This window comes from Patella vulgata, chromosome 8 (assembly GCF_932274485.2).
Source record: "Patella vulgata chromosome 8, xgPatVulg1.2, whole genome shotgun sequence".
NCBI lineage: Eukaryota > Metazoa > Mollusca > Gastropoda > Patellidae > Patella > Patella vulgata.
The window spans coordinates 2,524,372-2,551,390 of record NC_065886.2 but is presented as its reverse complement, the minus strand read 5'-3'; the positions used below and the strand labels follow the sequence as shown (position 1 = coordinate 2,551,390).

Genomic DNA, 27,019 nt, shown 5'->3' with positions numbered 1-27,019 from the left:
AGCAAAAGGAACTTAACGGACCGTTAACAAACCACACGTTAGCAATTAGTTTTCCCTCGGTTAGAAACATACGGATCTGTCAACGTGTATAACATGGGCTAATTATGACTGTTATTTAAAACATTTAGTTCAAACTTTGTAGTAATAGATACTACCAAACGAAGACATTTCCAAAGTTAACACCTCGTATATTTGACCTTCATAACATTATCTATCATTTTATCATAAAATAAATACCCCTTTAAAAGTTCAGTAGGAACTTAAAACCCAATTAGAAGTCCATGAAATAAACAAAACACAGTTAACTTGACAAATGGGCAGCAATGATATGAATTGTTTCTCAATCCCGAATAACGAAACACTTTCTGTCTCGTCATTAGTTATTCAAGATTTGAGTTACGAAACACGATGTAACTTAACATTGCCCATAAAATTAGGTGAATTTTCAGACCAAAGGATTTGGGAGAAATGATTATGTGGTTTGGTTCATGTTTGGATATCTTGTCAGAAAGGAAGCTGATAATCTATTTTTATTCTGAACAGAAGGTTGTATTTCTTAAAGCAAAATCACAAGTTAGAAATACGTGCCGTATTTAAATCAGTTTTAACAGATCATATGAATAATGTTTATATTTATATGAAACATCATGGATTATTACACAAAGTTCAACTTTTATATCAATTAAATCCATATATAGAAACTGTTGAAAATAAAATCCTTGTGAAATTTAATTAGTAGAACACCACAATCATATATTTATTTTACTATCATATGTAATATTTTAATGCTTTTAGCCGTTGATTTTATCATTAAGTATTGTTTATATATTTTTACTGAGATAAATAATAATAAGAAGAATAAAAAATTAAGGTTATAACACAAGGTTACACCCCCCTGGTGAAATCCTATTCACACATGTATATGTTATATAATGAAAGCCATTAATTCAAAGTTTATTTACTGCAACAACTTTTAACAAATATACATAACAATTGACAGAATCGAGATAACATAAGCATTTGCGGATAATTTCATGAAATAATTCACTACAAATGCACAAAACCGAAATTTCAGAGAACCATGAAACCATGCAGGAGTCAGCTGAAGTCAATATCGGGTATGTCCACCGTGGGCTCTTATAACATATGCCTGAAGTCGCCTTGGCATGGACTGGCACATGTCTCACTACACGCTGTGGGATTGTTTGCCAATGATTTTGGAGTGCCTGCGCCAACTCTGCAACAGTTCGTTGTGGCACGGCTTGAGTTCGAACCTGTCGCCCAAGTTCATCCCTTTCCAGCACGCAGTTACGAGCAAAGCGTTCGAGTCGATGTCGGTAGATACGGTGACGTCCATCATGAAAACTGAGGTTTACTCGGGATTCACCCGAGAAGATGACATTTCGCCATGGTGTGTTGTGCAGATACCCCTGATTTTCGGCTCATTGCTGTCTGGCAAGTCGATGACGATGCAAAAAGGATTTGACCTTGGTAAGTTCGACGGCTGATCTGACGTTGCCGTGTTCCAACAGTTCCCCTGGCAGTAGCAGTAGCTGACTGGAACCTATTGCGCAGATGCTGTAGTCGGATGTGGTGATCTTGAGCAGCGGTTGTTACAGGTGGCGCTCCAGGCCGGGGTCGATCGGCAACTCTTCCAGTGGCGTGGAAGCGTTGTCTGACATCGAATGCACGTGCTAAACGTGTTTCATGGGACTGCTTAAAAACGTGAAAAAAGACAAGTGTTGCGTTTGCACGAACAAAGTTCATTACCGAGAACTCATATTAGGTTCAAACCCAGAACTCCACAAAAAGAGACCCATCACAAGTTTCACCAATGTGCCATAAGATAGGAAAGCCCAAAAAAACGTTTAACAGAAATATTTCACGAATTCGGCATTGTTTTTTTAATGGTTGAATAAATAATATTATGTTTTATTTTAAGTGTCTTACCGATATGCCTTCTACAATAAACTCTGTCATCTTGAGGGTATCCAGCTGTCCAGATCCAATTTCCTTTAATCACAATGGCGTTTGGCCAAGCATCGTCATTAAAGCTACAGTAGAAACATGTATTTAGAAAAAAAAAAGATAATGATTTTAGTTTAGAGATATTACCCTATAAAGAAATGTTCATCGTTAAGTGGAAAACATGAGAAAGAGAATCACTAGGTCATTTCATGACTTAACATATGTTTAATATTCCTTCTAAATATCGTTTAGACGTAGCGGCCAGCTCATCATCAGTATCCACAGTGGTATTGTTCTGTTCTAATCCACTAACCCGTGGGTCCATCCACAGACATAGTCAATTTATGCGCCATTGATAATTGTGCTATTTTGATCGACCAATCAAACAATTCGCTTGCGGATGAAGGCAAGTAATTAGTATTGTTTTGTCCCGCGTCTTTCGAAGAAATCTGGGGACTATTCAAATGGGTCTGTCTGTCCGTCACACGTTTGGGGACACAATAACTCTCCTAATTGAGCTAGAATGTTCAATCTTGGTATGGGTGTTTATAAGGCGGTTGCCTTAATGGCGGACATTATAACATAATGATTTATGTCATAGAGGCGTCCTGCCATATTAAAATACGTATTAGTGATTGTAACATAAACCTGTCCCTATCAATACCCGGCTGGAGATCTTGGTAGTATTCCTTATGTCATTGCGTAACTATAACTTGTTGTTGGCATGTCTTATCTAACTTTCTTTGTCTGATAAACTATATTGAATGTTAAACCTTCATATGATGCTTGATACATTAGACAGGTGTCTAATGAGCTCCTTTGTCTCGAATACGTTTATAAACTCAGAACAGAAACGAATCTTCAGGCGGGTCCAGGAGGCCATGCTAGGCGGGTGCCTAGATCAAGGTACCTAATGGATACGAGAGAGGTCCAGGCAGGGCTAGGAGTTAGGTCCGGCCAGGACTGAGCGAAGGCCATGGGCGCCTTAGCACGAGACGGTACGAGACGACAGCTTCTGGAGTTAGCACACTCATGCTAAGCTAAGCTAAGACATTCGACTCCCTCCATTTAAGTTAGTTCTACGGTCGTTTACATTATGATGTTTGTACCTAATATGTAAGAAGAATAAAAATATTATATTCGAAGTCACACCAGTGTTGCCTCCAGAACTTGATTTAAAGAAATAGTGTCACATATAAATTGGTGCCGTAGACCAGACCAACGCTTGAAGTCTTATACCACTAGACGACCACAGGCCACAGATTTTAGTATTCACAGGTAATTCTTTTTCTAAATCCTACCATGGCGACGGTTCATAAAATGACATTAGTGCTATGTATTATAATTTACCTGGGAAATCTGCAGTATATGATCACGCGTCATTAAATATCATGGTGTAGTTACTAAATTTAATATATTGCCTTTCAAGCTAGTAGTGGAACAGGAAAATGGCTAAAACAAAATTGTATATATATTATTTGTTTTAAAATGCGTCATGTTGTTTTTAAAAGATAATGAATTATCATTGGTTGTTTTGAACACATATTTTGGCTTTTAAATTTAGTAGTAGCTAAGTATTATCAGGCTAATAACTGCGAAGTGAAATGTTTTATGATTGTTTAATTATCTGGAATAGAGTTAAGCGTATCCTAATTGAGAGATATAGCTCTTTAAACATTCACACGGTATTAACGGTTTTATCTCTTATAATTTTTTTGTTGTTATTTTGTCTATATATATTTATGCCCCGAGGTTTACGGGAGACCCGATATTTACGGTAGAGAGTTTTATTTGTAATACCCCAAAGTTTTATTGGGAAATGCCCCGATATGTAACGGGAGAAGTTTATGTTAAGTGGTTTAACCCCAGGAGGGTTGTGCTCGGATTTAAGAGCGAACGTATCGTCTTATTTTGTGTTGTGTTTAAAAATTATAGAGATAAACCGTTAGTTCTTTCAAAAATATCTTATTTAAGATTGGTTAAATGTGTTCAGATCATTCATTATTCTTGAGATAAAACAATATGACTCCCTAATTTCAATTGTATCCATGTAAATAATACTGTAAATATCGTTAGATCGATATCTAAAGTCAAATCTGTTCCACTTGCTAATTTGATTAACTATTAATTAAGTTCACTCCATGATATATATGATAAGCAGATGATAAAACTTCGGCACGGGTGGCAGTTAATACTCTTCATATGCACATGTCATAACACGCCGTTTTGCCAGACGGTATGGAAAATGAAAAGACTACCGGTCAATAAGAAGAGCTGAACTAAACGGAGCAGGGAATATTCTGACCCCTCAACATTACTGGAACGAGGAAGGGCATCATATGTACCCCACCCCTACAGTTGGCTACGACAGTGCAGTAGCGGTCTAAGAAGATAATTACAGTAGTTTGTGTTCGCGATTCCACCAAATAATCGGTCTAAGAAGATAATTACAGTAGTTTGTGTTCGCGATTCCACCATTTATGTGAATAATAAGAGTAGTCTGTGTTTGTGATTCCAGGATCTCGTTTGGTTTTTTTTTCATTGACTCGCGTGTGTGACCGATTGTGTGTATATAACTTTCAAGTTCGTGTGTTTTTCATTGACCTTTTCATTTTTGGATATTATGACATTTTACATGTATATATAACTTTTAAATTCGTGTGTGTTTCATTTACCTTTTCTTTTTGTTTATAGACATTTTTGTATACGACATTTTACGAGTGTTGTTTGTTTTTATATATTTTTTCATTATTATTATTGTTGTTTATATCTTTATAAGAGTAGTAATTATCGACTCCATAGGTATCTAATTTTGTAATAGTCTTTAAAAGTTATTTCATATAATTCATAACTTTATTCAAACAAAGAGAGGTATATAACATAATGATTTATGTCATAGAGGCGTCCTGCCATATTAAAATACGTATTAGTGATTGTAACATAAACCTGTCCCTATCAATACCCGGCTGGAGATCTTGGTAGTATTCCTTATGTCATTGCGTAACTATAACTTGTTGTTGGCATGTCTTATCTAACTTTCTTTGTCTGATAAACTATATTGAATGTTAAACCTTCATATGATGCTTGATACATTAGACAGGTGTCTAATGAGCTCCTTTGTCTCGAATACGTTTATAAACTCAGAACTGAAACGAATCTTCAGGCGGGTCCAGGAGGCCATGCTAGGCGGGTGCCTAGATCAAGGTACCTAATGGATACGAGAGAGGTCCAGGCAGGGCTAGGAGTTAGGTCCGGCCAGGACTGAGCGAAGGCCATGGGCGCCTTAGCACGAGACGGTACGAGACGACAGCTTCTGGAGTTAGCACACTCATGCTAAGCTAAGCTAAGACATTCGACTCCCTCCATTTAAGTTAGTTCTACGGTCGTTTACATTATGATGTTTGTACCTAATATGTAAGAAGAATAAAAATATTATATTCGAAGTCACACCAGTGTTGCCTCCAGAACTTGATTTAAAGAAATAGTGTCACAACATGTTCTGCTTAGGATAAGCAGAGATAAGCAATTTGATTGGTTGATGCTTTAGAACACGATAACTTAAGTTTTAATTTAAGTGGGAGTGATCAAACTTTGTGTATATTTTTTATCACGTGACCTATATGTCTTACAAAACATCGTCATTAGATAATAGAGAAGTAATGTGTTTTGTTATGATTTCTTAAGATGCTCAAATATATCCATGGTCACCTACAATATTATATAGTGTTGATTAGGATCAACACCCTCCAACTATGATCATGTTGTTATCCTATTGTTATCCTACTGGAAAAACTATCAGGACAAGTGGAGATCATCTCCAGTAATCAGGAGATTCTGATGAAAAAGATGGACGAGAATTCGTGCAAGCAGACTAATCCAATAAAGGAATCTGCAAGTGCGCTCACTACTTTTATTCTCAATCGCCAAAATGAAGAACGCGAGAGAACGTTAGAAGACGAGGCTCAACTCTTTAAAGGAACTATACTAAGCAGCAATAGAAACGTCAGGTTGGTATGTTACTCTGAATAGACACATTGCATAAAACGTCACAAAGGTTTTTATTGAATATTTTTTTCCACATTACCTAAGTAATAAAGCTCCTTACTAAACACAGGAAATGTTCTCAAAAACGCAAGCTGACTTCTGAGATGGTAATGTGTTCTGCATGATTTTCATGTAACTCATGCTGCACGTGCTGTTCACCGAGACCAAGCCTATAAAATGCACCCCTATACCTGGTTCAATCATTCACACTACAACGTCAGCAGCATTCCACGACTCACGACAGCTCAGAGGAATCAGGCGTTTGGAAGACTCGATGCTGGCCACACTGCCCAAGCCGTTCCCAATCACTTTCAGGTCAATGTTCGGACCATCTACATGCTTCAGCAACGCTATCGGGTCACCAACACCACGGATGATCGCCCCCGAACTGGTAGACCAAACAGGCCCGCAGCAAGCTCATAAAATTTGGTGAGGCTACGGAATTTTTTTTTTTGGGGGGGGGGGGCTGAGGATGTGGTCGGCTAAGAATTCTCCTACGAAATCAATATTGTTGGCGAAATATTGGGGGGGGGGGTTACATATGTGCCGAATCCCTTCACACAGGCATCTTAGACAGCCCGTCAGACAGTGGGAAGACCCATCATTGCCGTAGACCTTACTGTGAACCGAGTCACACCCCTCGCCATCGACGTGAACATCTACAGTTTGCCCAACAACATCATAACAGGCGACCCAGGCAATGGAGGACTGTTCTGTTCACAGATGAGAGTCGATATTGCCTATCAAATGCAGATGGCAGGATCAGCATATGGCGTCGACGTGGCCACCGTTATTCTGGCCATTGTGCCATGGAACGAGACTTATCGGGAGGTCCAAGCATAATGGTTTGTGGTGGAATCGGCCTGAACCGGAGAGTTTCAAATTCTTGGTCCAGGGAGAGGAGGCGGCGTCACAGCAGTACGTTACATCGATCAAGCCCTTTGATTCCACGTCATAAATAAAATAAAAATACCACATTTCGCACGTCCTCGAAACAACATTTTCCAGCATGACAACACCCGTGCCCACACCGCCAGAGTTACTCGGGACTTTCTACAGCAGAACGGTGTCCGGACATAAACCCGATTGAACATCTTCGGGATGACATTCAGAGGAGACTTAATAACGTCGTACCGAGACCAAACACAGCCATGGATTGCGTCAGGCTTTTCTAAAGAGTGTGGTTCCAGGGGCCAATGGCGTTCATCAATCATCTGGTCCAATCCATGTACAGAAGCTGCGCCGCTGTTATTAACACTCGCGGTAGACACATCAAATACTGATGTATAGACTGTGTACAGACTTAAACCTTTTCGTAATGTCTTAAAATTAGGATGAATAATCACTAATGTGTCAACATACTTGCTTTGATTAAAGTGCCTCTTTGATTTTGAAATCGTACTTACGGTTGTTTTTTTTTTGGTGGGGGGGTGCTGTTTAGTATATAATAAAAGAGTGGAGGAAATGCAAAAATGTTCGAAAAACGGCATTTTACAAAATGATACAAATTAAGGAAAAGGCTGAGGTATACCAACAGTTTCTAGAATTGGAAACTCCTTTTGTACCTCGTAAAATCAAGGAAAACCCAAGATTGAACGAATCGGAAAACCAAGCGAAACACAGAAACGAAGTTGACATACTCAAAATGCAAAATGAAATAGACTCCCTTTTTGAATCTTCTACTAAACGAACAGAAATCATTAATAAGGCAGAGACTGAACTATTGGCACATATTGAAGGACACCAAGATCAAGAACTAGTGGAACTTCTGAAAAATAATATGTGGAACAAAGAAATGTCTACTGAAGAAAATAAATCAAAACCAATATGGAAAAAGAAGAAGGAATTCTTGATAAACTTACCTACGCGTGCTGAAGAATAGGAAGCGAAAATTAGGGACTAAACCCAAAGAACAACCAAGGGCACAGAATAATGGATATAAAAGACCGAATGTGCGGAACAAAGATGGGAGAAACGTGACCAATGTGTCTAGCAGCAACCAAGAGAATACCAAACAACCGCGGTCTGAGCACACTAATCTAAGGCAGGGTCCCTTTTTTTCAGAAAGGTCAATCTCAACCGCACCGACCACCCTCACAAAACCAATCGCACCGACCTTTACACCACCACAACGAGACAACTTAGCGTCGCTCCAACAACGTGACCACAATACCCAATTGCGAGAACCAGTACACCCGAAAATAATAAATAAATCATCCACAGTCATAAATGATCAAGAGATAAATAACCTCCTACAGAAAGGCCTGAAATTCTCACCGACGACTTGAGTCAATTTACAGAAATAAGAGTGTGATATAAACGCTGTCTGTAGGAATAAAAGAAGTCAGTTTTATGGTCTTCCAAAAATCCATAAATCAAAGATGATCAAGCAGTCCATTAAACAGCAAAATGCCGAATTCATCAGTATTTTTCAGCCAGGCGATCTCCCTTGCTGCCCTACTAACAGGCTATCAAATCTCATTGATATCGCACTCAAGCCGAACGTGCCAAATGTGAAATCTGGTATTCGGGATGACATAGATTTTGTTAATACATTACCCATAAATCTAAATGATGGCGACTGTTTCGTAACCATGGATGTTTGTAACATGTATGGCAATATTTACCTCCCATGACCTAAGCTTTCATCCTGTAGAATATTGTCTGGATAAACATCCTGAATGCAGTCATGAGAGAATTTCAAAAAACTTTATCCTCAAAGTCATGCGTATCATCCTGACTAACAACACTTTTACATTTAGCGAAACAAATTACAAACAAATTCTTGGTGTAGCGATGGGTAACAAGGCGGTACCACAATTAAGTAATTTAACAATGGGATTTCTTGAGGAAAAATTATACTCAATTGTCGAAATTGAACATGGCGTGGATTACAGATTATATTTCGTAAATCAGTTGAAACTATTCCAAGACGATGTATTCTGTATATGGAATGAACGAATTGGCAACATTGCAGATTTGCAACACATTATGAATGATTTAGATCTAAATATCAAATTCACAATTTTAACGAACGATCTGCAAATCGCAGTCTTGGACGTTCTAGCGAAACGTAGGGGAGAGCTCCTCATAACGGATATGTATTCCAAAGAAACAGATACCAACAACTATCTCTCTTAAAAACCAAGTCATCCACGCCATACCAAAAATAATATACTCTTTTCCTTAACTAGAAAAATATGCACAATTGTGATAGATGAAGACCTGCGGATTGTCAAACTAGGTGAGGTAAAAAGAAATTTATTGAAGCAGCATTACCCCCTCGAGGTAATAAAAGTTTGGATGGATAAGGCTTTGGCAATTGATATCCAAATAAGGACTACTAAAGTAAAAGAGAGAGAGATATGGGGTTTAACGTCCACTCTACACAAACCAGGTCAATTCGGGACTAACATATGGTTTAATTTTATTTCAATAATTCGCCTGCGCGTAGGGGTCTTTAGCAGTGGGAGGAAACCGGAGGACCCGGAGAAAAACCACGAGGTTGGACAGGCGACCCTACTCCTTGTCACGTACAACCGGCGATTCGACTTAAGTAAAAGACAGTTCGGATAACAGTATTACCTTTGTCTCTACTCATAACCCCCAACTTCATTAAAGCAATGCACGAGAGCAGGGCAATCCTGGCATCAAACGACAACCTCAGAATGAAATTTGACAGCGTACAATTCATTAAATCACAAAGACAGCCCCCGAATCTGAAACGTCTCTTCACCAAAGCAAATTTCAATTCATCTATCACAAGGACCGGTTTTTACGTATCTAAATGCCCAGATCTTCGATGTAAATGTTGCAACCATATAACGCCAAATAACAAATATAATTTTCATAACTTTACTTTTAGGTTCAACGACGATATGGATTGTGACACAAAACATCTCATATATGTCTTGACTTGCAATGGATGTCAAAATTTCTACACCGGGGAGTCGGGCACATATCTATTGGATAGAGTACGCAACCATCGACTGGATTGTAATATTGAATATGGGCCCTATTTGTAAACTGACATATATTTTTAGATGTGGAAAACACCTACAAGTTAAATTTCGAAAAGAACCAGCGGCTGCCAGGCAGGATACGCCCACATTTTCGAGAGATGGATAGAGAACAAGCTAACAAGAAAGTGATTTTTCCTACAATCAAGGGCCATAATTCAGGAAATTACAATTTGATATGCGCAAATATCGAAAGAAACTGAGATCTTTGGGTTATAAACTTACATTTCAAGTTTCAACAAAATCGGATAAAAATTGTGACCTCTATAGGGTCCACAACCTTGATATACCATATTTTTATGCTATTTGAGAACGAACGGCGGCCATTTTGTCTGTCAATTTTGGGCCGATTGTCACGAAATTCGAACTCAACCCTTCCTTAGGGTGTAACGGTGATATAATAATATGGTTTTTTAAATCGGATAAAAATTATGACCTCTATAGGGTCCACAAGCTAAAAACGTGATTTTTCATACAATCAGGGGCCATAATTCAGGAAGTTACAGTCCGATATGCGCGAAGATCGAAAGGAATCGAGATCTTTGGGTTATAAACTTACATTTCAAGTTTCAAAAAATCGGATAAAAATTGTGACCTCTATAGGGTCCACAACCTTGATATACCATATTTTTACGCTATTTGAGAATGAACGGCGGCCATTTTGCTGTCAATTTTGGGCCGATTTTCACGAAATTCGAACTCAACCTTCCTTAGGGCGTAACGGTGATATAATAATACGGTTTTTTTAAATCGGATAAAAATTATGACCTCTATAGGGTCCACAAGCTAAAAACGCGATTTTTCGTACACTCAGGGGCCATAATTCAGGAAGTTACGGTCCGATATGCGCGAATATCGAAAGGAACTGAGATCTTTGGGTTTTAAACTTACATTTCAAGTTTTAAAAAAAACGGATAAAAATTGTGACCTCTATAGGGTCAACAACCTTGATATACCATATTTTTACGCTATTTGAGAACGAACGGCGGCCATTTTGTTTGTCAATTTTGGGCCGATTTTCACGAAATTCGAACTCAACCCTTCCTTAGGGTGTAACGGTGATATAATAATATGGTTTTTTAAATCGGATAAAAATTATGACCTCTATAGGGTCCACAAGCTAAAAACGTGATTTTTCGTACAATCAGGGGCCATAATTCAGGAAGTTACAGTCCGATATGCGCGAAGATCGAAAGGAATCGAGATCTTTGGGTTATAAACTTACATTTCAAGTTTCAAAAAATCGGATAAAAATTGTGACCTCTATAGAGTCCACAACCTTGATATACCATATTTTTACGCTATTTGAGAACGAACGGCGGCCATTTTGCTGTCAATTTTGGGCCGATTTTCACGAATTTCGAACTCAACCTTCCTTAGGGTGTATCGGTGATATAATAATACGGTTTTTTAAATCGGATAAAAATTATGACCTCTATAGGGTCCACAAGCTAAAAACGCGATTTTTCGTACAATCAGGGGCCATAATTCAGGAAGTTACGGTCCGATATGCGCGAATATCGAAAGGAACTGAGATCTTTGGGTTTTAAACTTACATTTCAAGTTTAAAAAAAAACCGATAAAAATTGTGACCTCTATAGGGTCCACAAGCTAAAAACGTGATTTTTCGTACAATCAGGGGCCATAATCCATGAAGTTTCGATCCGATACATGCCAATATCGAAAGCAGCCGAGATCTTTTGGGGATAAACCTATATTTCAAGTTTCGTCAAAATTGGATAAGAATTGTGACCTGTAGAGAGTCCACAAACAATTGTGGACGTACGGACGTCCGGACGGACAGGGGCGACGGCATAATACGTCCATATGAAAATGTGGGCGTATAAAAAAGGGAAAACCATTTTATTAAAAAAATACGTTGCTCGACTTAATAGTCAATCAGCAACAATTGACCATTAATTTCATTAATTAATTTGCTTAATCTATCCCTTTATTATCTTCCATTCATTGTTCCTAAATTTTATTGCACCCATATACAACGGATTAACACACGCATACATGTTTTCTTTTCGTTACCTATATACTATGTAACCATAGACAATGGTAACCATAGCCAATAAAAACCACAGTGTCACTGTGTAAATATGTATAAACATACTATGGTGTCCAACTATATGCAATGAAAATATTTATGAATAGTCCCAAGACGGACGAAAAGTACTTTAAAATGTTATTAAACCAGTGTTGAAATCATTTTGTGTCGGCATACATTTTATCTTTTCATCGTTTACTGTGAAACAAAGTAGTGCAGCTTTGCGATTGTGCCAATAATTTTTAATTTTAGATATATATATCATTTTGAACTGATGCACGTGCTTGAAATAATATCACAATAACTCACCTTGTTTCATGCCAACCTTCCACTAAATGACTGTAACATCTCCATAAGTGGTCGGATTTAATGCCGTTACTAAATGTCAGCTTCATTCCAGCAGGTCCCTCTTTTTGGTGGCATGCTACAGCAACAACGTTTGTAGTATCGGGAATACTAATGTTTGGTGATTTGGTTTCGCCGTTCCGATTAACGTCATCGCCATTAGCATAGAAATTTAGGATATCTTCACAATTAATATGAACAATGATATCTGATTGAACTGAAATATATGAAGAGACATATTATGGTATCAACCCTCCACATACGAGGATTCAAAAGAATGTTAATGGGATAACGTGTCATCTTTGAAATGTTTAATACCAATATAGATTTAACTTGGACACAATTTGATTTCCATCTTATATAACGTGTAAATAAGATCTAATATTCATCATGAAGTTCTAATGCGGATTTCAGCCCTATAATCATAATCATAAAACTCAACCAGCATCAAACATGCAACCTATAATGGCTCTGATATGCCCAACAAATGACTAGTGCTGGGGAGAGAGTATCACTCCTAAGAATATAAAAATTGCATTTTGGAGCCATCACGATGGCCACCCTACCCCTGCATTCCGTATATTAATCCTTAATCACCGATTTGGGCTTTTGTATTTTATCGGTAGACAGATCTGGCCTTAGAAAAATAACTAAGGTTTACACCTTGGTATCAAAAGCCGGAGGCTCATGGGTAGACAATAGCTGCTGGGTGTCACCATCACCGTAGTTAGTATAAAGGCATGGCGCAAACAGTGAACCAGGGCTAGTTGTGCGAATCATAATTCAATCGTTATAACAAAGTTATGAATTGAATCATAAAATACGATTAAAATGAGAACCATTGCCTTGTACATTTGTTTAAGTGTGTCTAAATGTATGCCCTATAAGGCAACCCTTGTAATTTATTTTAAAGATATAATTCATCGACAGCCAAAGGACCATATGCACTGCTTGGAAAATTAATGTGTTACGAAAACCATATCGAGGCATTTCAAGAACATTTTCAATGAAATAAATGGCGTTATAATTTCTTGTGGACATTTACTGGACAACGACGTTTCGGTATGCGCCAACTCCTATTGATTACTCGGGACAAATTTAAATTTGATTGAATTCAAAAAATATATTCGCTGAGAATCTGGGGGTTTCTGGGTTATTTGCTTCCAAATGAAAGATAATATCTGGGGCTAACACCACCCTATGTCATTTTTAGTCTACATTTAAAATGGAGAGAACTATTCATATTTGGTAAAAATAGGAAAGTCTGGGTCATTTCCGGAGGTTTCCGGAAGCCGTCACAAAACTTTTTTAACGTGTCATTTAGAAGACATCAATGTATTCAGAAAGTTCATCCAGATTTTCCGGCGTGGTTCTCCCTTGTCAGTGATGCAGGACGGAGGGGCTGACAAGGAAAGCTGTCTAGTCGTTCGGATGGGACGAAAAACCGAGGTCCCGTGCACACATTGGCGTGCACGTAAAAGATCCCTTGGCAGTTGGAATTCAATATAAGAGTAGGCCGTAGTGCCACTGTCCGGGCAAAATTTCCCTCATAGCACACTGTATGGCGTATGCCCGTCTTCATTAGCCCAGGTTAGGAGCAGAACAGTAGGACGTTAAACTCCATTTCATTTCATTTCATTTCCTTATTCCTACCAACTTACAATTTGATACCCCAAACGCTAACTTTCGCAAATCTTTGATGTTATAACTAATTGACCGAACTTCCAAATTTCGAAAAGGCACCAGTCATATCCCCGTGTAATTCGTCCAAAGAATCCAGAAATGAAAACCCGGCGAATATCGGTTGAGAAATAACCGAAGTACGGACAATCTCGGATTATTTTTTGCCCCATCCGTAAAACACTTCTTGTTTGTCATAAGCGGCCCAATATATGTTCAACAATAAATAGTTCCACGGAGGCCAACCATATCTACGTTGGAAGAATGTTTACACCATGCAAACTTGGACCAAAATTGGCAAAAACATTATTAATAAATACTCTAAAGAAACCAATATGTAAGGTACCGAAACACGTAATGAAATTTTCTAAACGGAGTACAAAATGTGACAACTACCATTTGAATAGAGTACTGATGCTCTTAAGAGGACATAGCTTGCCTTTGAAGTTAGAAATTCGTGATCTTGGGCATTGAAGGGTATTCCATGAAATCCATGCGGTTTTCTTGTTGTGGGCATTCCATAAATTAAGTGTGCACAAAGTGTATCACATGGCCAAACATATGTAGAATACAGCATTTAAATACCGATTTAAGGTTACCCTCTTGTAAACTTAGTAGGAAAATTACGTATTTTCACTTAAAACCTTTGATTATGGGGCCTGATGTTTTCCGTCTCCTTTAGAGTAATATTTGTACTTTGGATTGCAGTGGAATCCTCATTGTCATCATTACGAAGAAGATCGACCATCTGTTTTATAACGAATAACCATGTGGGCTTCGTTTAAATAAAATAGCAAAAGTAAAGAGTGTATAAACAACGCTTACCGTGTATTACAAGTATCAGCCCTGTGAATACAATAATCCAAGCAGTCAAATTCAACATTTTCTTTTATCTGAAATACAATATCACATTAATTTAAACGGGGGCACATAACTGTGTCCGCTCTTACTATTTTAGGATACGAAATACAGTCGTTGGTATTTCCTCATTTTCGGCTGTAATCTACCACGCCTGGTCGCTCGAGTATATGTATATGTTCCAGAAATTTCCTAAAACTATATAAGCCGGATCAGACCAGTCCAAAGGCAGAAATGCCTCAGTACAACGACAGAGAACTTTCTTAGCACCTTGTACAGAACTCAATATTTGTCGTAAGTTTCTATTTGACCCACGTGATCAGTGTTCTCTATTTATTGCCATTTTGTGCAGTTGACTCATTTTTGCTGTTCTGAGAGAAACGGTCTCTCTGTTTTGCTTTGTGCTGTTTTAAGAGACTTGATTTCTCTGTTGTAATTCAAAGATGACAAAAATTTATTGTCATCATCAAAATCACAATCCAGTAAATTGTTTAAAGTTGATTCTATTCAGATCAGTGATTGCTCTATATCTCCAAAGAAGCAATTGATGTCTGTCAAAGTTTTGTTAGATCACTAGTAACTGATCATATGGACTATGCAAATTCCCTCGTACTAGGAGCACCAGAAGGGGGATCACGTGGCTAAGTGGGTAAGACCCTGGCTCGCTAGCCTCGAGGTCGGGTGTTCGATCCCTGCATTGGCCGTGAAAGTTCATTCAGATTTTCCGGCGTGGTGTCCACTTGTCAGTGGTGCAGGATAGAGGGCCTGACAAGGACAGCTGTCTAGTCGTTCGGATGGGACGAAAAACCGAGGTCCCGTGTACACATTGCCGTGCACGTAAAAGATCCCTTGGCAGTTGGAATTCGATATAAGAGTAGGCCGTAGAGCCGCTGCCCGGGCAAAATTTCCCTCATAGCACACTGTATGGCGTAGGCCCGTCTTGATTAGCTCAGGTTAGGAACAGAACAGTAGGACGTTAAACCTTATTTCATTTCATTTCAGGAGCACTAGAAACATTTTTAATAGACTACAAATAGTACAAAGCAATGCTTCAGGTCTCAAAACCAGAACACGAAAATATGATCATATATCAGTTACAGAAAATCCATTGCCTTCCAGTTCGAGACAGGGTTCAATTTAAAGCTCTTGTGAGTGTGTTTAAATCAATTTATTCTGAAACTGCACCTACTTATTTAAAATAACTCTTTGATTGCAAGTGTTTCTTCCATATGGAGGATTCCAAAATATAATAAACGCTCGGGTGAATATGCTTTCTAAAAGCAGCTAAAATGTGGAATGATCGTCCGAAAACCCTTCGTGAGTCCTTTCCATCAAAAGCGTTAAGACTAGCTTAACAACAAATTTATTTCAAAAATGGTTTTAAACTGGTTTTTTTTGTGAATGCGCCTAGAAACACTCATGTGTAATGACGCTCTATATAAATTGAACATAAATGATAATAATAATTTGTACTACGTCTGATTATATACCGATTCAAGGATTATTCAACCTGTCAGTTTTAGATCATCAAGATCATGTCTAATTCTGCGAACTTTGGAATTACTATGGCAACGCCGAAAAGACACCTGTAGAGGAATATCTTCTGACTACCAGTTCAAAGTAGTACTCACCTTATGACTATTAGTGACCATTTATAGGAATACTGACGTACGGTGTAAGTACTGACGGGTTTAAGCGACTACTGACATGAATTATATTTGTAATATTCTTGTTGTGGACAGACAGGGTAAAATAGTGAGTTTAGTGAAGAGACAAGAAGTTGACAACAGCGTTGAACTGCACGAGATTTATTACTTCCAGTTATCCCATAATATTTTATACATGACGTCATACGTCTATATTTAGATAATTGGTTGACAATATTCACAACTGATTTAATTGTTAAAGTACACATAAGATGGTCCTGCAAACTTTGAGATACGTGTAGCCAATGGTTACTATATCCACTTTACGGCAAGTTCAGACCAATCTGATTGAAATTAATTCAATTATCTTCACTCAAAGTCGTAAAAATAGACCTTCCGTAAAAACGACTTTGCCTATTATCGAAAACACTCTTAATCCCCTCAGACGCCAGTGACCGAATGCATATTCGGAATGTTTATTCCTTAATTACCTATATACAGCCGGCGTGTGTACTCATTAACGCCTGACTGGTTCCTTAATCCCCCTTAGTTCCTTAATTAAATCAAACAATTGACTACGGAATAATTTATTTTGTAATTCATTTTAATTTAAGATTCAATTTAGAATTTGTTTCTCATGACAGCAATTTTAATACCCTCTAACATCGTGTGCAGTCCAATTGATTAGAGATACATCTTCGTCAAAAGAGTATTGTGGTTCTAATTTCCCCGAGTAAAAAAGTACAGGGGTAAAAAGAAATAAAATGGGGTTTAACGTCCTACTGTTCTGCTCCTATACTGGGCTAATGAAGATGGGCATATGTCATACAGTGTGCTATGAGGGAAATTTTGCCCGAGCAGTGGCACCATCGCCTACTCTTATATCGAATTCCAACTGCCAAGGGATCTTTTACGTGCATTCCAATGTATACACGGGACCTCGGTTTTTCGTCTCATCCGAAGGACTAGACAGCTGTCCTTGTCAGGCCCTCCGTTCTGCACCACTGACGAGGGGAAACCACGTCGGAAAATCCAGATGAACTTTCTCGGCCAATGCAGGGATCTAACACCCGACCTCCAGGCTAGCGCACCCATTAGTAGCAGACATTTATCGTCTGCTACTATCATACGAGTTTGTCAGCAAGGACACTGTTCTCTGCTGGCGCTCCAGTCATATGGATATCAAAGGGAATGATCAAGCAGACTCGGCTGCCAAGTCTGCTTTAGATGATCTTCCCATATCCGACTTTTTAACGCCTTTTAAAGATTTTAAATCTATCATAAATAATTTCATTCATGACCGCTGGCAGCGGTCTTGGGATCTTGTAGGCACAGATAAACTTCATCATATCAAGCCTCTCTTAGGAGGGATGAAGTTGTTTTGTGTCACTCTCGTCTTGGTCATACCTTTTTAACACACATTTTCATCTTAAAGCGAGAGCCTCAACCAGAATGTGAACACTGTCATATTCCTTTGACAGTAAAGCACATTTTGATTGAGTGCAAGCATCTCAAACACACAAGATCACGGTACTACCGTTGCCAGTCACTACACCCGTTGTTTGCCCAGTCGGGTCTATATTGTAAAGTGCTAGATTTTTTAAAAGAGACAAATTTTTATCGAAAATTTTAATTATATATATCCTGATTTTCTCTTTTATGTTTCAAATATATATACATAAAGTATGTGATATTTATTTTTATTTGATATTTACTGTGATATTTGTTTTTATTTATGTATATATATATATATAGATAATGTGATTATTTGTTTCTAGGTTGTCTCGTAGCATCACCATATGTTTGGCGCAATATAGCCCGGTTGGAGCTGACGTGCCATTAAACCATATTTCTTTCTTTCTTTTCCAGGCTAGCGAGGCAGCGTATTAACCAACTAGCCACCGTGGCTCCCTAGGGGTAAAAAGATGTGGTCATGCAAATTGTATCATAAAAGTCAAACATGATTGAAAAGCGATTTGTAAAGGACGATCCGTTATCATCGTACGGCGGATTTGACTTCATTACTCTGAAATAGACCGTAAAAAGTGAAATGCGAAAGAATATCTCAATATACAGTACAAATAAATTTTGTTGGTAACCATCTAAATGGAATAACAAGACAGATTGAGAAGTGTCATCTAACTATCTTTGTGTATTGATAATAATATGACAAGTAGTGTCTTTAATATCTGTCATTAATTAATCAATCCGACTAAAGTTATACAGACTTGGGGGTCATTAATTAATTTACATCTCGGTGTTAATTAGCAGTGAATGTTAGTGGGATTAAGAATGCTGATTAGGTAATTATCTTTTTTACGCCGGCCAGACCAAAGACATCACTCTAGGTGGAACGTGTGCGTAGTATCCACAAATGAACTAATGGTAGAATCGTACACACACATATTTATTGTATAAAACAATTAAGTTTTACTCATCCGTTGTTTATAATTATTATTTAATTTTTGTGTTTTTGTAATCAGGTAGCATCGCATTATTTGTTGACTGGCGTTTAAACAACATTTAATTGACTTGATATGAAATATCTTTATAATAAAAGTATTATACAATTGCATTGACAGTTTAATCACTCACCAAACGGCATCAGGAACTCCGCGTATTTGATATTCATGTCCATGAATCCCATGGAATTTTCGCGCCAAAGTTTAACCTCAGTTACTACGCTCGTAGTGCATGGAACCGTACATGGCAATAAGATTCCCAACGTTGATTGGCTGAGAAATGAGGGCGATCTATGCATGCTCATCGGGAAATTCCATATTCGCTGTGAATGTCAAATGGAGTTACGATAAAAGTTGTTCTTTGTGTATAGAAATGGTTATTATTATTATATATAGCTAATAATGAATATATCGATAATTGACTGGCATCATTTGTATTTCTGTACTTATAGAGAATAGTTTGGGATATCAAGTTTTACGGGGTTATCCAAATTACCGGTAAATGCGCTCATTGCTTAGGTCTTCTTCAGTTGTCACGGGGCCTATTTAAACAATGGCACCTTAAATGGATCAACGGCATGATACGGCATTTTAAATTCACCTTAAAATATTCCAATCACAAATGTCTAATCTATAACAACCCAAGACGATAATTCGGCGATTATGATTATGGCAGTAACATGTTAATTGGACCGACACACTTGTCAACTGGTGGTGTGTATTGTATAGATAATGTATATAGTATGTGTAGTGCCTGTGACGTCACCAGCCAATCAACCGGATGAAGGTTGTAATTGAAAATATGAAAACCGTTTTTGGCTTTCGTATACTTAAACCTCAATAGCTGAATTAATTTTAATCAGATTGGTTTGAACTTGCCGTAAAATGGATATAGTAACCATTGGCTATAAGTACATTCAATTAAGATTTTTAATCTTATGTGGTCTTTAAAAATTAAAATATAAATAACAAACTATATGTGCGTTGTGCGAGCGGTTTGAAGTTGTATTGTTTGTCGTGTGGTATTTGGCATCCTGCATTCTAATGTTGTAGATTAGGGTGTTTCACTTTTCACTTTTTTTGGAATTTCTAAGGTTTCTACCAGTCACCGAAGTCCACTCGGGGTCAAACTTACACCGTAATATTTTCAGAATTTTCTTGCCAAAAATGGCTGCCGACGGCCATTTTTTCCAAAATTGCGACTATTTTCTGGATTTTCGGACATTTTGAGCTTGACAGATCACTTAGAAAGGTCAGGTATGGCTTGTAATGTGTCTATTATATGCTTTTCAGGTATGTAGAGTCCATTCCCACTATCTTAAATGAGATTGTCAGAATCCAAGATGGTGGAAATCCAAGATGGCGCCCCAAATCATCTATTTTCGTGACATGGAAAAGCATTTTTCAAAGACTATGTCATTCTGAATATCATTTTGGCCCTGATAATAAATTTTGCACTCATAAAATTCATTATCAGGGCCAAAATGATGTCAGAATGACACTGATCTACCTTTGGTTGAAAATGGCGAAAGGTAATGACTGAAGGTGAAGTTCCGATGGAGTATATTCACCATACTATTAATCTGGTAGAACTATGACTGAACCTGGAAATTGTTTACAAAGTTTTTTATGATTGATTTTAGTAGCCTAAGGTGTCCTCTTTCAGAATGTGCCGGGTGAATCTCGGTAACCCTTGGGCGTTTTGAGAAATTCAAGATGGCATCCAAGACGGCCGGCATTTCACTCAATACACTAAAATCGTTCATTATGTTGTGGGGTGGTTAGATGATAGTAAAATCCAAAATGCCAGATAATATTGCCCTTTAACTCGTTAGCGGCGGTTGGGAGCGAATATTTCAGCAAACCAAATTACATCTAGAGACAAACTATATTTCTGGACATAGGAGCATATGAGTGATATGATAACACCACATACATACCTATCAGGAGCTCCAGGGCCACACGACAGACTCTGGAGCAAGTTGGCCGGTTGTAATGTTCTCAATTTAGTAACCTTCACCCAGCAAAATAGTTCCGGATCAAGTTCCCTGCAAATGCATCATTCGTTGAGCAAGACTACCTGGTTTGGGTGGGGGGATGCTGACCATACATTTCAGTTTTGGATGTCCAATTGTCCATACCCTCCAGCGTGTTTCAGATATCGATTTGCTAGAACTTTGTCCATAACCATCAGACATGTACAGTGGCCTGTGCAAGCACAGATTCTATTAGAGCGTCTAAAGAGAGAATACAATTAAGCTCTCACCACTTTCAAAGTTGTTTCTTTCCCCACGACGTAACAGCACGTAACCGTGTCACATCCAGTAAGAGCATGAGCTGGCAGGATTTCAATGGTACTGGATTATGTTTCTCAGAAGTTGAACCAATGTCAACGGTTGTTCTTTCCTCGATTGGTGATTCAATTGTAAGAAGCTTGTTATAGACAGAGCTCTTTTAAATCGCTGCCTGAAACACGTTGGAGGGTATAGGCATCCAAAACGGGAAATGTGTCGTCATCATCCCCACCTAAACCATGTAGTCTTGCTCCAAAGAATGATGCATGTGTAGGGAACGTAAAAAGATGTCATCACCAAGCCATTGTGTGGCGTTGACTGGAAGATCGTAATCCGCAGGAACTATATTGCTGGGCTAAGGACACTAAATTGAGAACATTACAACCGGTCAACGTGCTCCGGAGTCTGTTACGTGACTCATCAGATGTGGATGGAAGAGTGACATGTAGTACGCGTGCTTGTAGCTACACTAGGGATGGCTTAGATTATACAGTATTTTGCGCTTGTGCTGTCGCAGGTTGCAGCCAGAAACACGACTAGAGGATTAAACTGAATATTACATAGTTATTTTAGTGTTTTGCGGGTAGAATTTGTTGGGGTTTTAAAGAAATATTAAAAAAACAGCTTGTGCTAGGGTGCTCCTGATAGGCATGTATGTAGTGTTATTGTATCACTCATATGCTCATATATCCAGAAATATATAATTTGTCTCTAGATATAGTTTGGTTTGCTGAAATAATCGCTCCCAATCTGGCATTTTGGATTTTACTATTATCTAATCACCCCACAACATAATGAACGATCTCAGTGTATTTAGTGAAATGCCGGCTGTCATCTTGAATTTCTCAAAACGCTCGAGGGTTACCGCGGTTCACCCGTCACATTCTGAAAGATGACACCTTAGGCTACTAAAATCAATCATAAAAAAAACAACTTTGTAAACAATTTCCAGGTTCAGTCATAGTTCTGCCAGATTAATAGTGTGGTGAATATACTCCATCGGAACTTCACCTTCAGTCATTTACCTTTCGCCATTTTCAACCAAAGGTAGATCAGTGTCAGTCTGAACATCATTTTGGCCCTGATAATGAATTTTATGAGTGAAAATTTTATTATCAAGGACAAAATGATGTTCAGAATGACATAGTCTTTGAAAAATGCTTTTCCATGTCACGAAAATAGATGACTTGGGGCGCCATCTTGGATTTCCACCATCTTGGATTCTGACACTCTCATTTAAGATAGCGGGAATGGACTCTACATACCTGAAAAGCTTAAAATAGACACATTACAAGCCATACCTGACCTTTCTAAGTGATCTGTCAAGCTCAAAACGTCCGAAAATCCAGAAAATAGTCGCAATTTTGGAAGAAATGGCCGTCGGCAGCCATTTTTGGCAAGAAAATTCTGAAAATATTACGGTATAAGTTTGACCCCGAGTGGACTTCGGTGACGGGTAGAAACCTTAGCAATTCCCAAAAAAGTGAAAAGTGAAACACCCTATTGTAGATGGGTAGTTTGTACTTAAATTGCAAAATATCTGCATTAGAGATACTTGAAGTTCACTCAGTTCGTTATTCGTGATCCACGACTGGGTTGTTTACAGCCCATGCGTCATTTATCCTGCTGGGTGGTATTTGGCATCCATGATTCTAATGTTATTTAGCTTTAGTTTGTAATGTACTTAAAGGACAATGTTGGTGTTATCCAATATTACATATATAATAGAACTTATTAAGAATGAGTTCACGAGAGAACAATGCAAAATTAAAAAAAAACACGGCACAATCAGTGTCGGACGATTTTGACCAAACGTTGCAGATTTGGTCCATAGGTACCAACATATGAGGGTCACCAACCTTGTAGTTACGGAGAACAAGCTATGGTCATTTTAGAGTAAAACAACGTCATTTTAAAAAATCGCTATTGATTGCCTATTGATTTTTTATTTTTTAAAATTATTTTTTATGAATGATCTTGTCCACTACTTCAATATATATGACTATTAAATTTTTCCGAAACCATTTGAGGCTATGGGAATTTATTTTGAGACGTAGTTTTTGCTATAAGCTAAAACATATAAGTTTCATGATGCTATATCTCACCCACTGCTGGGCTGAGGACGATTCTATTAATAATGGAAGTGAGGACTACTAATACTAATATTCGGTTTTGACAAAATGACTGGCACAGATTTCTTTCTTATTAAATTTGATGGTCGGACTTCAAGAAAATGACTTCATTTTTGACATCACTTTTCCAATAAAATCATTTATTGCCTGGATTATTAGGCCTGATAATGCCCCATGCAACCGCCTTCCAGCAACCCTATGTAGGGTCGGTACAGATGATTCAGGAAGTCCACAAGGATCAGTCCTTTGACCAGTCCTTTCTGTAATGTATACTAAAAATTTAGGAAAACTAATCGATAATCATGTTTTCTAGGACGACATTCTTATACAGATGATACACAGTTGATTGCAAATTACTCCGTTTCAAAAACTATTCCATCCCCTAATTATTCTGACATCAAATTGTCTACACATGACATTAAAGATAGGACGACAAGAAATATGTTCAAATGATGTGGTTGTACGAGATGCAATATTTGTACCATGAGACACTATGCAGAACCTGGGTCTCCTCTTAGGGTCCAGTTTAAGCAGTAGTGGAATTAGTTGAAAATGTTTTCTTCAGTCCAGGAACATTGGTCATACAAGACACTTGATTAGCCTAGAAGCAGCTGCTACACTTGTATGTTCTCTGGTATTCTCAAGGATTGACTAATGTTAGTAGAAACATCTAGTGCCAATATTAAAAAAAAAATGAACTTGTACAAAATACCACAGCTCGAATTGTTACCAGATCATCAAAATACTCTCATATTACTCCTGTTCTGAAATCACTCTATTGGCAGCCAATAAATGACAGAACCATCTTCAAAGGTCTGTCTTTGACGCATCGGTGTGTGAATAGCTTAGCACACATATACTTATTTAACCATGTGCAAATACAAGTCCCCTCACGTAACCTCCGGGCGAACACACCTTCTCCAGTTGTGTTGCTCAAGGTGGAAATTAATATCATTTGGATACGGATCATTCTCAGTGAATGCGCCTAAACTTTGGAACAATCTTCCATAGATCATTAAATCATCCGAAACTTCTATACCGTTTTTTTAGGACTTCGAATTTTGTCTAATGGTTTGGATTGTTCGTACTTGGTTTTATTTTATTTTAAAACAAGACATAAAACCCACCTTGTTGTTTTTGACGTATCAGTGTGGGAATGGCTTAGCTCAAGCTCAAATATGCTTATCTAACCTTATGCAAATACAAGTTCCCCTCCATCATTTGTGTCGCTCAAGGTGGAAATTAAAATCATTTGGATACGGATCATTCCCAGTGAATGCGCCTTAACTGCGGAACAATCTTCCAGAGATCATTAAATCATCTCAAACTCTTTCTTATTTTAAATCAAGACTTAAAACCCATCTGTTATCAGAATTAATTAAATTGTATGCGCAGTGAACATGCCTCTGTACATGCGCTATATAAATGTATATATTATGACCAGAATTCAAATTTGTACTCAAGCATCATACAAGATGGCGGCTGAAATCAGTTGTTCATTTTCCCGTCTTTTCCACAAATAAAATGCGGCTTAGTAGTCAATTATCCAAAAGAAACTACAATAGCATATTCCTGAAATAATGGCCCGAGAAATACCTCTCGGGCCATTGCTGGATTGACTTCTGAAACTTATGTTTTGGAGGGAATGTGTCTATTCTTCCCGTTCTATCAAATCGCTCCTAAGTATAGCAACATGGCAGCCGTTCGTTTAATCTACGGTCTTCCCTAAAACTTTGGACTGTGATTTAAGGTATTAAAAACAGTATTGATTACATTGTAGCCGTTTTGATGGCCTCGTTTGCCACGCAATTAGTTGTCCTGCAATATTCTGCTATGCACTGATTAATTGGGCGTAATAAATTTCGTGAATCATGACATAACGTCTTAAAATACAGATGTGACGTCACCCTTTAATGTTGGCGTACCATTATTTCCAATAATGTATGGGCAACTTGCCAATCTTACATTATCTATACTAGATGAACTATTGGACTCGCGTGACGTATTTCATACAAAAGCACATGCGGGATGGTGTCTGTATTTTAAGTTGTTTAATGATCTCGAGCTAAAGACATTGCGTAATATATTAAAACAACACTCGGCTAACTCCTCGTGCAGTATCAAGCTTACTCTTCCGGACACCTGTTACCACTGTTTGTCGTGTATTTTGTACACGAGGAGCAGTCTATTTGCTGATTACACTATTTTGCTTGAATACACTATTTTGCCTATAACGTTTTTTTTTAGGACTTCGAATTCTGTCTTATGGTTTGGATTGTTCGTACTTGGTTTTATTTTATTTTTATCAATATATTACTTAATGTCACGCTCTCGACCATTAAACCATACATAATTGGGAACAGAAATTTCCTTTCATTACGGCAGTGCTGAGTGGGATTAGGTCTACGAAATATTGCAAGGAGTATGCTACAATAGTGACATCCGCGCATATACTATTTGTTTTTGTCTTTTTGAAATATCACTTGATTCGTTTGCCAAGTATAGACAGATGTATGACTACTATGCTAGTATAAATATACTGTTTAGTTTTTAGGAGTTGCTGTTCAAAAATTCATCATCCTTCTACTAGATCATGAAATTTTATTTCGTTGTAACACTTCCGGGATCAAATGCGATAGTGATGCGCATGCGGTAACTTCAGTGTAATTGTGCATTTTGGACAGTGCGGATGTGTATTCGCATTGTCTCTTTCAGTCAAAGAATTTTATTACATTGGTTTTTATCAACGTGGTTGATATTTAAACTTTATTAGTTTTATATTCGTATATCGTGACCGAGTGCGGTTGTAAACAAATGTAATTTGTTATTTGTGGACATTTTACGACTTGTTGACGACATTTTTACGACATTGCACGGGTTAAAATGGAGGGGAAGATGGTTAGTACTAGAAAGAAATCTTCGGAGGAAGATTATGACGAGAGTTTGTTATTAGATGATAATGACGATAAAAAGAGAAAGGATAATGGCAGCGGGAAAGAAAAAGGCAGACTTTAATAAATCCCTAACAAAGAGTAGTAACCCCGGAGGTAGCTCCGGTCGCTCACCCAAGACTACGTCGAGCAACAAAAAGCAAACTATTTCTGTTGTGAAACAGATTGGTGTAGATAACATGGACGAACCCAGTCCAAGTACTTCTAAAAATATAGACCATAATGCAATCATGGCAGTACTGAAAAGTATACAAGATAATCTGAAAAAAACAAGGTGATGAATTGCATTCACTTACCAATATAATTCAAACTATTGATGAAAATGATGATTACGAAGATAATCCACAAGTATATGACGATGAGGGGGATGACATAGATAACTCTATGGAATCTCCACAAAAAAAACAGAAACTGGATGTTAACAATAACAGGTTTTCATCTATGGCAAAAAGATGTAAAATACAAGAGCCATGTGACAGTACAATTGATGAAGTCTTAGCTGAAACTGTTACAGATCTGTTTAGAAATGGTATGCGAAAACCAATACCTTGAAATGGTCAAAGACGA

At 37.9% G+C, this 27,019-nt stretch overlaps 1 protein-coding gene across 1 annotated transcript in view; it reads right to left on the bottom strand.

Moving 5' to 3' along the window:
* LOC130013972 (uncharacterized) overlaps window positions 1-27,019 on the bottom strand; it is a 63,904-nt gene that overhangs the window by 11,160 nt on the left and 25,725 nt on the right. Inside the window, exons 2-4 of the mRNA XM_056102620.1 lie at window positions 14,935-15,002; window positions 12,394-12,646; window positions 1,951-2,054 (exon numbers count right to left, since the gene is read on the bottom strand). Of these exons, the coding sequence (XP_055958595.1) occupies window positions 1,951-2,054; window positions 12,394-12,646; window positions 14,935-14,992 (415 nt within the window). The 5' untranslated portion in view covers window positions 14,993-15,002. The remainder of the gene's footprint in view (window positions 1-1,950; window positions 2,055-12,393; window positions 12,647-14,934; window positions 15,003-27,019) is intronic.